General features: G+C 36.8%; 1 protein-coding gene across 8 annotated transcripts in view; it reads left to right on the top strand.

Annotated features, from left to right (window-relative positions):
• LOC102235843 (glutamate receptor ionotropic, NMDA 2B-like) overlaps positions 1-15,716 on the top strand; it is a 120,478-nt gene that overhangs the window by 70,949 nt on the left and 33,813 nt on the right. For all 8 annotated transcript variants that reach the window (XM_023333956.1, XM_005809074.2, XM_023333955.1 and 5 more), the window contains 3 exons: positions 1,623-1,766; positions 5,271-5,541; positions 7,428-7,620. In XM_023333956.1, the coding sequence (XP_023189724.1) occupies positions 1,623-1,766; positions 5,271-5,541; positions 7,428-7,620 (608 nt within the window). The remainder of the gene's footprint in view (positions 1-1,622; positions 1,767-5,270; positions 5,542-7,427; positions 7,621-15,716) is intronic.

The raw sequence follows: 15,716 nt of genomic DNA, 5'->3' as shown, positions 1-15,716 counted from the left end.
ATGGGAAGATAGGCTGATATCAGAGCAGGGGTAAATGCATTAGTCCTACCCTGCTGCCATGATTACTGACAAATTTGATAGATTTATAAATATATATAGGCAGAGGTCAATATTTAAAGGCCGATCCAACACCTCCCTCCATCTTTGTCACCTCTCAGCAGTACGTCTTGTTCTGTACAAACTGGAAAACAACTGACAGGATGAGTTTCTTATTACAGCTTGTCTCTTTTGTCGCTGCTGGTTATTTGCATTTCTAAATAACAAGTGTGGACATCTTCATCCCTACAAGTTTCCTGGCTGTTTGGAAGTGAGTTACTGACCTGTCCTTGATGGTATTTTAGAGTCAAATATTCTCCCCAAGCGAAAAGACAACATCTTCCATTTTCTCACAAGGAGAATAACCTTTTAAAAAAGGTTGATGTCTGTAAATTAGATGCCTGAAAATACAAATAAAGAGTCTTGGAAAAATAGTCATAAATAAAACTGTTGAATATTGTGTAAAAATGTACAACAGTTACAGAGGTATGCATATTTGTTATTGCAGCTGTAAACATGGGTGTGCTTTTTCCACTTTTGTGTGGCTCACATAGGAGGTGTACTGTACGTAATTAATAAAAACATAAAAAAGAGTGGCATTTGAATTCCCCAGCTGAACCTTAGCTTTATAGAAACACTTTTGCTGCCATTACAGATGAAGGTTTTTATAGTTCATCTTTACCAGTTTTTTTTTTTTGTTGCCATTTTTGATTGGGTGGAGAACATACTAGCAGCAGTCTTCATTTGTTGGGACAAATTTAGCTTTGTCTGACCAAATTGTTCTAACACACCTGCATGCTTTGATCTGTGTTGTGGCTCTGGTTTCATGTTTAGGGCTGATTTCCTGCTGGAACTGGAACCTCCTTCCCAATCTCAAGTCTTGTGTGGCCTTGGCAGGTTTTCTTCCTGGATTATTTTGTATTTGTGCTGCTTTTGATTTTTCGTGGAGGGTGACCTGGGCATAATGTCACACCTGAGTTAGTAGCATTCTAGTTGTTAGTTAGAAAATCATGAGATTTGCGCGTTGCTGTGGTGGTGAACTGTTCCTACCAATACAAACTGATTGAACCAGGTTTTATTATGGGATATCAGGCTAAAAGTGACTTAAACATGTACATCCAACTTTGCCGTTTTTATTAGTAAGATTTTAAAAAACATTTATCATTTCTCTATCACTTTACAATAATGCACTACTTAGTATCGGTCTATAACATATAGTTCCAAGAAAACACATTGAAGTATGTGGTTGTAACTTGACAGAAACTCAAGGGTTAAGAATTCTTCAGCAAACAAATGTTTCCTTTAGTAAATATCAATTTATGTACTTTAACTTTTCACAAGACATTGGGCTTAATTAATTATGTGGAGCAGGATTTTACTTAAATGACTGAATGTGTCAAATTGCCTCTTATTGTGTATTGAACAAACAGAAAAAAGCTCAGTGATGCAAGGCTTCTTTTGTTTCTGAGGCTCTCAGGAACTAGACACGCTCCACAATTATCCATGCCCTAAACCGTCTTGCTCTCTCCCATGATGTGTGACTCATGACCTTGTTTGCTGATTGGTCCCATTTCTCTGGTTTCCAGGATGACCACTCCATGTTCTTCCAGTTTGGCCCCTCCATTGAGCAGCAGGCGTCCGTCATGTTGAACATTATGGAGGAGTATGACTGGTACATCTTTTCTATCGTCACCACATACTACCCCGGGTACCAGGACTTTATCAACAAGGTAAAAGCACAAAAAGACGCCTTGGCAGTATAATCCTGCAGCAGTAACTGTTGTCTTTTCCTTTTGCAATCCAAGCAAATCACTTAAAGTGTATTCTTATCTTTTGTTTTATGGGATGCATTCTGCCAGGACTGAGTTCAGCTACTGAAATGGTCTTAAACTCATCTGTCTCCAGGCACATATCCTCTGGTTTTGAAGCCCTAATTATCAGCATTTCAAAATGATAAAGTTTGTCAGAGTTTGCTCCAAGTGGATAGCTTCCTCCCTTTTCTCTTCTCTTTAATGGAGAAGGCTTAACATGCCCTTCTGAATGCAGCTTCAGCCTGCTTATCTCTGAGGCAGGGAACAGACCATTTAAAATAAAAAGGGAGAGCATGAGCTCCTGAATAACTTAGAAACATCTGAGAGACACGACAAGGTTACTGAAAGTCATCTAATCAAATTTCATAGTGATATTGCGGCAGTGTCAAGCATCTTTGCTTTGAACATTAAAGCAGCAAGACATTTAAAAATAGAAGAAAAATAATAGCATAAAAGAAGAAGCTCATGTTCCTCTGAGGAGCTCTTTACAGTGGTCAGATTCACTTTGTATCAACTTACTAATACAGAGACATTCAAAAGTTTGGACACCCCTGGCCAAAATGTCTTTTTATAGCTGTGTGAGTAAAATAGGATTTCCTAATTGCACACAAGTATTTAGAAAAAACAGTTTAAATTAAATAAAATAACCATTCTGTACTGCTAATAGCATGGGCTTGTCTGACTTACCTATAATATAACAGCAGAAAGTACAAATATTATAGTTTTACATGACTTACACAAAAAATTAAACCAGTTGTTTAATTACTTTTAGCTTAAACAAAAAAAAGCAATAACAGGTCTTACTATGTAGCACTCCTCCAATATTGGATATTGACTATTACAGTTAAAATAATGTTATCTACATATTTATTTTTAAGTTTTGTACATTACCTTAAGCAAAAATATAGATAAAAAACCTGAGTAATTTAGCAGTTTTAAAGAATTTATTCTGTGTCATATTAGACTTTCTTATATCAAATGATCTACCCAATCTGTTTTATTCAAAAGTGCTGATTATTCTAAAACAAATCTATGCAAATCTTGAGTCCAGTTCAGCAAAATGCATTTAATGTGACTTTTTACAGTTATGCGTCTTTCTTGTAAATGCAGAAAAAGACAATTTAGCACACAAGCTAACATCTGATAGAAATACTACATTTTTTCGCACTGCTATTTGGTGACACCAAATAACAAACACGATAAAAGTTGTATTGATTACCTCAAGTAGCTGGAGGTAAGTATGGGGCAAGGGACTCCATACTTGCTCCGTACTTGCTCCATACTCCATACTTGCTCCATGAAAAAAGGCTCTTTCTCCAGCATATAATTTAAATCACTTTAAACCTCATACACCTTTTAAACCTTGGCATACCAGTAATTAGGCTCCTTCTTACCAGCAGCCAGTCACAAAGACACCATTTGTTGATTTTCTTCAAATGAACCTATAAAAAGAGCCAGTTTAAGACAGAAAATAGGATTTCTTAAAGGTCTGATTGCCTCAAAACCTAGCATATAGTAGGTCAGTGGTGTCTGACAGGCAGACCAAAATCAGTACGAGGATAAGGACATTTTTTTAAAAAACTAAATTTGCTATAAACACAAAAATAAGCTTACTGTAAAAAGTTAAATTTTTAGCTTCCCTAATACAATACACATGCAATATATTTCTATGGAAGGAACCAAATCAGATTTCTGTAGATGTTGTAAATAATTGTAGAACAAAAAACTGAAAAAGGTTGTGCATGTTCGCTTTATGAAAAGAAAGGCATAAGATGTACTACAACTTTGATTGGATTGTAACAAGAGCAGGATATGAGTCAATCTTTGTCCAAAACATTCTGTCTGCCTTTAGCCGCGTTACTTTGAGTATATATCGGTGATTCTGTTTACTGTAAAATTAAAACAAAATCAGAAAAAATGGAAATTAAAGATAAATACATTGTAATTAATTTTGTGCATCCAACATTTCCCCTTACTGTTTGCCTTACTTCCAGTCAACTCCATCTCCCACCAGCCTCCACAGTGAGGACATTTCTTGTTAGCTGTCCAGGCTGTCTAATCTTGACTCTTTGTCCATTTAGCATCCCTAATTTCATGATTTACCAAGCTGCATACAAATAAGTTTTCTTTAATGTGTCTTCTTGACCATTTCACTGTCAAATTCATAACAGCAAATTAGATGTCTTAAGAAGGTTATTTCTCTCATTCACCTGGTCTGGCAGATGTGTCCTGTGTGCAGCTTTTTAATGCAGGCTCAGTAAAATGGGAAAGACAAGTCAGATTAATTGGTTGTGTTTACAACTGCACATGGAAAATGGTAATTTATTTATTGATTTAGTCACAAATACAGTTTGGATAAAACATGACACTAGCAGACACAAACAGCAGAAATGAATGAAAAGTCACATTAAATTATGACAATTAAAACAATTTCATCAGACCAGAGTTTGAAATTCAGATTTTTTTTTCTCTCTCCAAATTTTAGCTAGAAATTTTAAGTTTTATGTTGTGTGTGAGAAGCCAAGTGCTCAAGTGGGCCCCCTGCTGGCAGGGTGTCCATAAGCAGCTGCTTATTGTGCTCATGTCCTGCCTGGGGCAAATTTGAACTGAAAGGTGCTCCCTGTTTAAGTTTAAAGTATAATCTAATATTTTTGCACAGAACTGTTTAGTCCTGTTATAACAAATTTTGCTCAAAAATAAATTGTCCCAAAAATTATTGTGATAATCAATAACAATGCTTTTTGAGACAATTTTATAATAATAATGGCATAATACAGTAAGTACACACTCTCAAAATCAGTAAACTTTAATTTCTAAAGAACACTTTACTCTGGAACTGGAAGACATTTTAAATACCCCAAATAAATAAATAAAACAACTGAAGTCTATCTAAACAAATTTGCCTTTCAACCAAAGATACAAGCATAGTCTCAGATTGGGGAAAACAAGCAAAGCTGACTGTTAGGACTTTTGTAAATAAAAACGTGCAAACTAGCAGTAAATACTACATTTAAATGACTCAGTCAGCATTTCTCTGGGTTGCTATTAAAAACAGGACTCCAAAAACATGTTATTTTTATCTGTATGCTTTATTTTGATTAAAATTTCAGGAGTAAATGCAAACAGAAAGACACTGAATTACTTTAAGTGTCACAGCACCTCCATCTTCATGTGGTTTTGTGCTACTGGTGTACCACAATGCCTCCACCACAGCTCCTTTCCTCCCTAAAGTTGATGGGTAACAGATTGTCTTATTTTAGTTTTGTTAAAACAGAAAATTGAATGCTCTTTCCAAATCTCAAGCAATGTGTACAGAGTAGTTGTGTAGCAATCTGGGAGCTGAATTAGAAGGCTGCATCTTCACACTCCATCGCCTTTGTTCACCCCACACTTTCTCAGTTCATCTCTTCCTTTTCATACCAGGTACGCAGCACAATTGAGAACAGCTTTGTGGGTTGGGAGCTTGAAGAAGTCATCATATTAGACATGTCTGTGGATGATGGAGACTCCAAGATCCAGAATCAGATGAAGAAGCTGCAGAGTCCAGTTATCCTGCTCTACTGCACCAAGGAGGAAGCGACCACCATTTTTGAAGTGGCCCACTCTGTAGGCCTGACAGGTTATGGCTACACCTGGATCGTACCTTCGCTGGTGGCCGGTGATGCAGACCACGTTCCATCTGTCTTCCCTATAGGTATGCAAAGAACTATTAATTCATATCAGTGCCATGTAATTAGACTCTAGGAATGCAGCATATGCAGCAGAATCCAGTCAGGAATAATTTTTTATGTTGCAACCAACAACTTATAGCACTACTATCAAAGCAGCACTATATAGAAAGTTAATTGTGAGGTCCCATGTAAATTTCCTGTCCCTAGTGTAGAAATACATCCCCACAGCAAAATCTTACACCTTATGCCATAGTGGGTGGTATGTTGAGGGTGATGTGCAGTTAGGTTTCCACCAAGTTTGATGTTTCATATTTGGTCACATCTGACCACAGCACTTTCTTCCTCTATATGACTTGTCAGTAACTGTAAGTAGGACTTGTTATGGCTTTCAGAGAATTCGTTTTTAGTTGGCACTTCCATAAAAGCCAAACATGTGTAATAATAATTGACTTGTCGATATATTGTCCTTGCCTGAGATGTGGATCTCTGCAGCTCCTCCAGAATTACCATGGCTGTCTTTACTTTTTCTCTGATTATATCTCTCTTATCAGTTTATTTTGACAGACATGGTTGGGTTGGTTTACATTTTTCTGTTTTTAGATAGTGAAATAAATTGATCTTCTTGATGCATAGTCTCTAACAAACCTCTGAAAGCTTCACAGATGAATTTATTGTGGGACTGGATTGAACACAGGGGAACTCCGTTTCATTCTTAAGGAGGTTGGTTATATCGTATTTTTTTAGGAGTATGTATGTGACAGACAAACACAATCATGTTTGTGTTTGTCTGTCACATAAAATATAGTATGATAAAGTCTGGGGTCATACTGTGACCAAATGTTAAAACGTTAAAGGGGCTAAACATACTTTTCTAAAACACTGTATTTGCCTCCAAGATTATCTATAATAACAGAAGTATGTGTCCCAAAAATCAGTATAAAAATAAAGTTAGGTGACAGATGGGCTGGTTTGCATATGCAAATGTTCTCCTCGAGTATTTGCAGTACACTGGTAGTCACTGTGGTGCATAGATGGGTTTTGAGTTTAATTAATCTAAAAATATTTTGTTTGGGAAATGTTTTAGACTTTAAATTTTTACATGTGTTATTTTTTTAATAAAAATTAGATGTGTCTCTTGGTCCTAAGTTTAATTAGCAGCTTTTGCAGCACTCCATCTGTATCTGAACCCCCACATTAATTATTTCTCCTAAACATCAGGCCCTGTCTCAGTGGCTCTATAGTAAACGTCTCTTCTCTCATCACAAAGAGTTTATTTGAATTTTCTTTTTTATTATCATTTATTTGAGAAGGAAAATAAAAAACAGTTGGGGTTGTTGTTAAATTGCTTTGACAATTTGAAATATGACAAAAAGATGCAGATTTGCCATTTTCTGATGCATTTACAGTACAAGTTTTAAAAGAGAAGACATAATCCAAATCAACGGTGAGAGAAAAAAATGACCTGAAAAGTTGTTTGGGTGTAAGAAATGGATGTCGACATTTGATAGCAAGCAGTTTCTCATGCTTGAAAAGCCAAGAGCAACAAAGTGAGCGTTTGGAGGGGGGTCACAGTCTAGACTGATGTTCCAATTCAGGTATCTCTTTCTATTTTTAACCAATAGGAGTCTTTTTTAAGTGTACTATACTTAATTGAGAGTGACCTCTTCAGTATTGTGCTAAGAATTTGATTTATATTTGCACTATTAGTTTTGCTTCTCTAGCAAAATGCGTAGATTTTTTTTTCATGGAAGCCTTCACCCTCTGGGAATTTTTAACAGCTCTCTGCCTGCTATTTTCTGCATCCTGTCTCCTCACTGTTCTGTCTCTTCCTCCTCACTTTCTCTTTTATTTCCTTTTTCTTCAATCTTGCCTTTTTCTCACCTCATCTCTCGTTCCTTTTCTCTCTTAGGGCTCATCTCTGTGTCATATGACGAATGGGACTACAACATCGAGGCCAGAGTACGTGACGCAGTGGCTGTCATTGCCACGGCAACCTCAACCATGATGTTGGACCGAGGGAAACAGACCCTGCAGAAGTCCAGTTGCCTCGGGACGCCTGACAAAAAGGGCTCCAGCATCGGCCACTCCAAGGAAATCTTAAAGTGAGTCAGTGCTGCGGGGAAATGGAGGATGTGCAAAAACAACACGCCCTTACTCCTGACCCGTTCTACTAACTGTATCTGCCCATGTCCCTTTATTTCACCTTTTACAAACCAAATATAATTACGCTTTGCATGTCTGAGGGGGAGTTTCCCAAAAATGTTGGTACAGCATTTAAAAGGCTTTAGAGCCACAGAGTTTTGTCACTAAAGAACAATACTTAATCAGTAATCATTACCTTTGTCTGGTAAACATGTGGCAAAGTTGAGGTTGTTTGAGCAGAAAGCCGATAATTTGGACTTGTAAACAAGAAAGCAAGTCTGAAGTCTGTTAATAAGACTTGAGACATTAATTGCCACTCAGGTAAAGTCTCAAGTCTTCAGGGCACAAGTCAAAGTTGAGTTTTAATTTTTGCAACGTAAGTATGACTCGAGTTGGAGTCTCGAACGTGATTCATGTTTGGTGTGTGGTGAGGTGTAATATAGCAATGTATTATAACCGGTTTTAAAAAATGTGTTGAATATTCTTAGCAAAAATAGATAGTTCTTTTAAAAATAAAACCTGAATTCAGTTTTATCCATCACACAACCCAATAGGTATGTGTTGCTTCTATCTGCCAATCCACTCCTGATCAAAATCATGAGTGCAGGAAAGAACTTGCAAACATTTGCATTTGGGGCTGCAGGATATTTAGGTTGTAAGTAAATAAGGAGGCCAAGCAAATGAAGGAGGTAATCAATTGAAAACTGATTGAAACGGAAAATGTCTGTTAAACTTTTTTATATCCATTAGCCTCAAAAATTCAGAATCTGCAAATAAATTTGACTTTCATATAACTTTCTGTCCAGCAACATTAACATAATCAAGACACCTTAAAGAAGCAAAAATATCCTGATTTAAAATTCTTAAAGTCTTAGTCCCAAAAGGGTTAAATGGCAAAGCCAAAAAGACCTTTTGTGTCTTTGAATATTCAGGACTGTTGAGATGCGCAAGGTTGGATGAAGGAAAACAGTCATTTCATATTTCAAGATCCTGACAGGATGAGGACAAAACAATCAAGTGCTGGACTAAAAATAAATCCACCTGTGCTGAGGCAGAGGATCATAGGGGCTGCTAATGAAGACACAAGATCCTTGACCTGAATTAAGATCTGTCCTAATACTTATTGCTTACTGCTAGACTGAATTTTTTAATCGCTAAGTTACATCAAAGAATTCATCACGGACAATAATTGTGCAACTCTGACTTTATGAAAGCACTGACCTCCACGTTTTTTGCTCATGCTTTGATTCTTTTTATATTATTGGTTTGTTCAGCAATGTTAGGCAGGTCTTTCTGTTAGGACTAGTATGGTTGCTTTTCTTGGTTATGTACAGGCACTGGTGGGAAAGAAAGTATCAAAACTTTACCAGATGTGGAACATAACTCAGTTCACACTTATGTTTTTGATGCAGATGTGGATCAGGAATAACATTTATTTAGACTTGTTGGATGTATACACTCCCACACAGCTCTGACTTATTTATATCGTGGTGCTGATCGTTTTGGGTCCCTGGCTGCAGATCGTTGCTTTCAATTTCACTAAAATAGAAGCTGGAATTTATTTCCACAGCCAATAAAAGTCTAAAACCTAAAGCAAACACAGATGTTAGTTTATAATGTGATCTACTCTTATCTTTATCCTAACCCACAGGGATCTTTAAATGAAAACATCCTTCTCTTCCTGTTCCTCTGAACCTCCTTGTTGTTCTTTTTGGCACATTACGTTGCAAGTAAGGGGATTCGTATTCAATAATTAATCCTCATTTAACTTCATAGGGCATGCTTTACTGTTCACATTGATCAGAGATTTCACAGTTAATTGACTGCCCGAGGACAACCAGATTAATGAAAAAAGAGGCAAAGAACAACTCAGAGAATGTGTAGATACTCTCTTAGACTCGCATGCTGGATATGCTGCTCTAAACAACTCTAATTCAAAAATATATTCACTTTAGCTAGTTTTTCTTTGATGCCACTAAATAAAATTTAGATACTGGGGAGAACAACAGGCAGGTCATAAATATTGTTGGGTAGGAGATAAAAAACAGTCTTAGGTAACAGAACAATACCTCAATAATAAGCAAGATGTTTATAATAAATCTGGAACAGCTGCAATGATTCAGAGCCAAGTTTGGAGTAGCTTTCGGCAGGACAACTATTAGTTGTAAACTCTTCAAATCTGTCCTTTTAAAAGACAAAATGAAAACCATTTTTGAAAGATGCCATAAAAATGTAACTTTTAACTTACCCTTATGTCATTAAGGGGAAACAATGAAGCTAGTGCTAGAATGACCTAGTCAAAGTTCACTTTTAGTCCCAACATAGAGTCTGTGGTAACACTTACTGGTCTGACTAATCTTGGCTATTTGGCAAACATCTCTAGATATGCAAAGTTAGTATTGTTGAAAACAATGTTTTATGTTCTATCCACATTACAGTTTGAATACAATGAACCACCGTGTGTTTAGTTTGGTAAACACCAGCCCCTTATTCTGCACCTTACCACATCCTGACAATCTTTATCCTCAGCTATTGAGAATTGATTGCCTCTTGGAGGCGTAGAGTTTGAAACAATTGGGTCTGATTTTAACCAGTCATTGATGTTTGGCTGTGACATACATAATGTGCCAGCTCAATTGTGAAGGAATCTACTATTTACTATGAAGTAAAATAGTAAAAATAGTAAAATACATGAAGTTTACACAGTAAACTTGAAGTTTTACTGTGAAGTAAAACATCTCATTAACAGCCACATGAGATGGCTGTTAATGAGAGCAGCAGCAATAAAATGTCTTAAGCATTCCTCTTGCTCCAACTTTAATTGCTCAATATTTAGAAGCGTGACCAACGCAGACTGAACGGCTTCGTTCACTTCCTCCGCTGCCATTGTCAAACTACATGCAGACTACAATTCTAAAATGGCGCCGCAACAATTGTTCACATCACAACTTCTCCTTCTGTTGGCTGAGTGAACAGTACAAAAGTCTATTGGAGAATTTCACCAGGAAAATTCATAGACGGAGCACTGAAGGGAAATGAGAATCGAGAAAAGCTGGCAATGGCCAGGCTGCTGTGTGGTGGTCTATTTTGAAAATCTCAACAAAATACATAAAAGTTTATGGCAACAGGACAAAATATGGAATATTAATGGGGTATGAATATTCTGCAAGGCCCTGCAGGGTACATCTTTGTGCTTAACGGAAGAAAATGTCAAGAACTCTGGATACAAATCTTTGTTATAAAAATAATGTTTTAGTCCACATCAGTTATCATCTTATGATTTTCATTTTGTTTCCCCAAATTTTTTTGTTGTTTCCCTGTCAGGTTCGGTTTGAGGAATGGAAGCAGATAGGGAAATTATACAACCTCCTCTGCCACGCAGCGGTAATATACAAGTGAAGGTTGATGTATTACTGCAACTTTTGCCCTCGTTTTTGCACGTAAAATCAGGAGCACTTATGTATGCCATTTAGGATTCAGCCACCAACAGCACTGAGACAACAATGGGACTACAGCTATGAATATTTCAGTCCCCGAGGGACACTTTCAGACACAGGGTTGGCTCTCAATCATCCTTCAGGCACACACCTGGGATGCAGCGTGCAGTTTGTGTGTCTGTGTTGACGTGAGAACGGCGTGTATGTGTGTGTGTTTCTAACTAGCCATTCCATTTTCCTCCTTTCCGCTGAGTGAAGGTAGAGAATGTGAATCGGTGGATCTTGATGCCGACTCTAGGGGATAGCAAGGCTCTTACAAGCACACACAGACACCTGTGCTGCACACACACTTAATTTCACCCGTTCCATCCCTCGGACCCCCACCTCCAGAGACAAAAGCAATAATAAGGCCATATGTCTCTGCAAGGTCCTGTATGGCTACAGGCCACCATGGGCTGCATGCTGCATTAGCATGACATCCTGTCAGCGCTGATGGACAGAGAGGGAGGACCCAAGTGAGTCAGAGTTTACAATTTGTTTGGAGACTGTTGACCTTATGGGGCATTTACAGTCATAAAAATATGCATAAATAAGTATATACTCAACAGAAATTAGAACAAAAGTAAGCAATGGGCAAATGGGTCTCCAGAGGCCATCCATCGTTTCCTGTCAGACCAGGAATAAGGACATAACTGGAATATGTGGTCCAAGTTGTTTTAGATGGAGTTGTATTTTAGTCAAATATGAATCTCATTGATCTGTTTGTTAGAGAACATTAAGAAACAAACATCATGGAAACCAGAGAACGCAGCAGAAAGGTCAGGGAGAAAGCTGTGGACAAGTTTAAAGCATGGTTTGGTTTTTAGGTGTTTAACTTCCCTTAGAACAAAACTCAGTTTCTGTTCAGATCACCCTGAACTCATGGTGTTGGCAGCATCATGGATTTTCTTTTAATGGATACAGGAAAAACTACATGAATAAAGCCTTTAGTGAGATACAACACTTCTTCTTCTACAGAGTCCTGATTGAGCAGTTGCAATCCAAATCTTAACCTCAACTCTAAAATAGTTTCAAGTAAAAGCATAATCTGAAAACTTAAAAAATGAGAAAGACCAAAACCAAATAGAGAAGTCGATACCAAAATATAAAGCCGCATGACAAATATTTAAAACTATATCACCTAAAATCCAACATGATTCATCTACTAGGATGAGTTAGCTTGGATTAAAGTGTTCTTGTGTTACAATGACCCAGTCAAAGTCTATGCATAAATCTATTTCAGAATCTGTGGCGAGAGTTGTAAATTAAGAATGGGTAAAAAGTGTAGAGGCAGACTTCAGACGATTTGAATTAGTGACTCAAAAGGAAGGTGGTTCTACAAATTCATGAATGAAATGGGACTACGTATAGATGTACGCCACATTGTTTTGAAAACAATGTATTATTGTCTTTCCATTTCACAGTTATGAGGTAGACTAACACTATATCGTCGTGTTAGTGTATCTCATAAAATTCTTATAAAATAGTCAAAATGTAAATAAATCTGGAAGAGCTGAAGGAGCGTGAATGCTCCTGCAATCTGCTGTTTTCCATTGTGCTTTCTACATACACATCTGTGTATTTGGCAGCTGATTTTAAAGCCAGTTTTAAAATAAAACCTAGATAATCACATAATCTTTGTGTTTCCTTTGCAGACACTGCACATGTGTTTTTCCCCATCTAATTTTACCTTTAAAGTAGTGTTTTCCTGCAGCAGGAAGGAAATATTATTGCATTTCTTAATGGCACAATGAAAGTGTCTGTCTTATAAATTTGCTTCTTATTGCAAGGCGCACAAGCCATTCCAGTGTGCTTCTGGGTATCAAGAGCTCCTATATCTCCTCCAAGAATCTCTTTTGGAAGTGTATTTAGTCAGGCTATCAATAGAAGCACTGCTTTTCCCGAAGCAGTTTTCAATTTCCCCCCAGTTGTATTAGATATTTTTTTCATTAACCAGTCTGATTTTTTTCCCCCAATATTTAGTAGGACAGTCATATGGCTGTCCAATTTCACAGAAAATGTGTTTTAATCACATAAAGCTAAAACAGAAAGCCATTTGTTTTATTTAACACATTAAATCAAGAGTAGTTTGTGTTTCTCTGAGGATAAAATTTAGCATGAAGCACTTTTCCCTCCTTTTGCAGTGTAATTGCTGTGGAGGACTTACTCTTAAATGTCATAGATACACAACAGGATCTCTCATTAAGGAATAAGAATTAACATTTTACATCTGCAGCACTGTTTGACCCTGCTACTGCTTTTCTATGCCCATATGTGGGATTGATAAAAAGTATATATGTGCAGATATTTGCTATTTCTTTAATTTACCTTTGTTTAACCAGGAAAGTCCAATTGAGACTGAAAACCTTACGTTCAGTGGAGTCATGAACAAGAGGCTGCAAATGTTATACAACATGAACTTTATGATCTTTTATCATAAAAAAGAAATGACAATTGTTATTTTCACTTCAATTTATTTGACAATAAATGTGTCAGATTAAAGTTTCAGAATATGGAATAATAAAAAAGCAACACATTTTTCATTACCGATAATAAAAATGGATGATGTACCTACTGACTACATGGAGAACATCTGTCTCTTTAGCATGATACTGCCACCACCATGTTTCGCAGTGGGGATGTTTCAGTAGAAAATGAAATGTATTTCTAGACACGTTTGCTGATTTATAGTGACATTAAATTAAACTGGACTAGCTATGGGACTTCTCAAGACAAGTAGATTCATCTTATTTTATTTAAGGGTATCAGATTAAAGGGGTTTAACTGTAAACACACACCAGTTTTCAAAGTTTTATTTGCTAAAAGCTTGAGAACCATTTACTCTGCATACTTCACGATGATGCATCATTTTCTTTTGGTCTATCACATTTTGATTCAGATAAAACACGCTGAAGTTTTCCCTTGTAATGTGGCAAAATGTGGAAAGGTGTGGAAAGGTTCCACGGTGTGAATACATTTGCTCGGCACTGGATGTCTTGGTAATTCATTTTTCAGATCAAACAAAGATATATCTGATATCTTTTACTCAGTTAAACAAACACAAAATGCAATCAGTCACAAGCCAAAGGAATTCATCCAGAATTAGAGAGTCTGTTTTCTTTAATTCTTCCTGCCTAATTAACCTGAGTTACCCCACTTACAATCCCCAGGGACACAATCTGGAACCACTTAAGTTAACAACAGCTTCCTGCTAAACTGAGACGGTTCTTTGAGTTGCTGGATAACATTAATGCAATAAATACCCTTTTGAACCTTTTTAACATTTCCCCTCAATGTGAATGGTAATGTCAGAGTTGAGACCAGATAATAAGAGCTGTCGTTACTTGAAGCTCAGTCCAACACTGTGATGGAAGTGTAATTGTACCTCATCACTTTGATTCGGCAAGATATAGACAACTTTGAAATGGAGTTAGTATGCAGTCAAGGAGCTACTGCAGGTACCTGGGATGGATATATTTAGGAATTTAAATCAGATAAAATTTTTTTTTAAAGAAATTCAAAGTGAAGTCCTGATCTCCTTGTAGCCTGTGGCTTGATAAAAAGAGAGACAGAGATTAATCTCCTCCTCTCCAGTCTTTATCCCATCAGGGCTTCCAGGGTCTTGGCTCAAGGTTTTAGCATCTCAGTTTAAAGTGTCTAATATTTTATTAGCATTTCCCTTTTTTTAATCACCTCTTCAATCTAGTGAGGGCTAATTAAATGTATTGATCAGGCAAGGGAGCGGATCATATTTCATATGTCATATCAGGATATCCTTGGTAATCAAATCTTCAGCCATAAGATGTCATTAATCGACAACTCTTGTAGTTTTGTTTAGTGTAGTTTTGCTTAGCATATTGTCATATATTATCTGACCTTTTGTCAATATTTTTTACTTTCATACATAATCTGTCAAGGCTTTTAGAGAAAATAACACCCTGGAGAATCACTTTCACTATTGTATATTCGCAGCCAAAACATAGTTATATGGATGCTGCAAGCATTTTTATGCATATTGCATGCAACAATATGCATACCAGTGTGGGGCCTATACTTAGGGAAATAAAAACTGTATCGTTTTTTTTACTAAAAGTTCACCCTTTGAACTTTTAGACATTTTGTCACATTACACTCTCTAACATCATTTTGTTGGTATTTTGTCTCACAGACCTACACAAAGTAGCATTTTGCTGTGGTCTCCTAAAAAACGTACAAAACAAATATATGAACAGAATTAATTCTAAATGTAGTTTTAAATGACATGGAGGGCAATTATTCCAATCGACAATTGTTCTACATTGTGCTCACATGACATCCTAATAAAGTTCATTGCAGTTTGTGTTGTAACAGGACAAAGTGTGAAGCTGCGTGATTTTTACAAAGCACTATAAATTCAAATGTCAGTGGTGGCATACTTTATTATTTTCTACTTACTTTGACTATAGGATGACATATAAAAAGTATGGCTTCTCAGTTTGAAAGCAGCCTAAATAAAGCACAAATCAGTACCTGAGGTTTTTCAGAAGGTCAGTGTTCCCGACTCTCATGTTCATATCCAAAATAAGAGCGTGCTCTGATGC

The sequence above is a fragment of the Xiphophorus maculatus genome, chromosome 5, assembly GCF_002775205.1.
Source record: "Xiphophorus maculatus strain JP 163 A chromosome 5, X_maculatus-5.0-male, whole genome shotgun sequence".
Taxonomy (NCBI): domain Eukaryota; kingdom Metazoa; phylum Chordata; class Actinopteri; order Cyprinodontiformes; family Poeciliidae; genus Xiphophorus; species Xiphophorus maculatus.
This window is presented reverse-complemented; position numbering and strand designations above follow the sequence as displayed.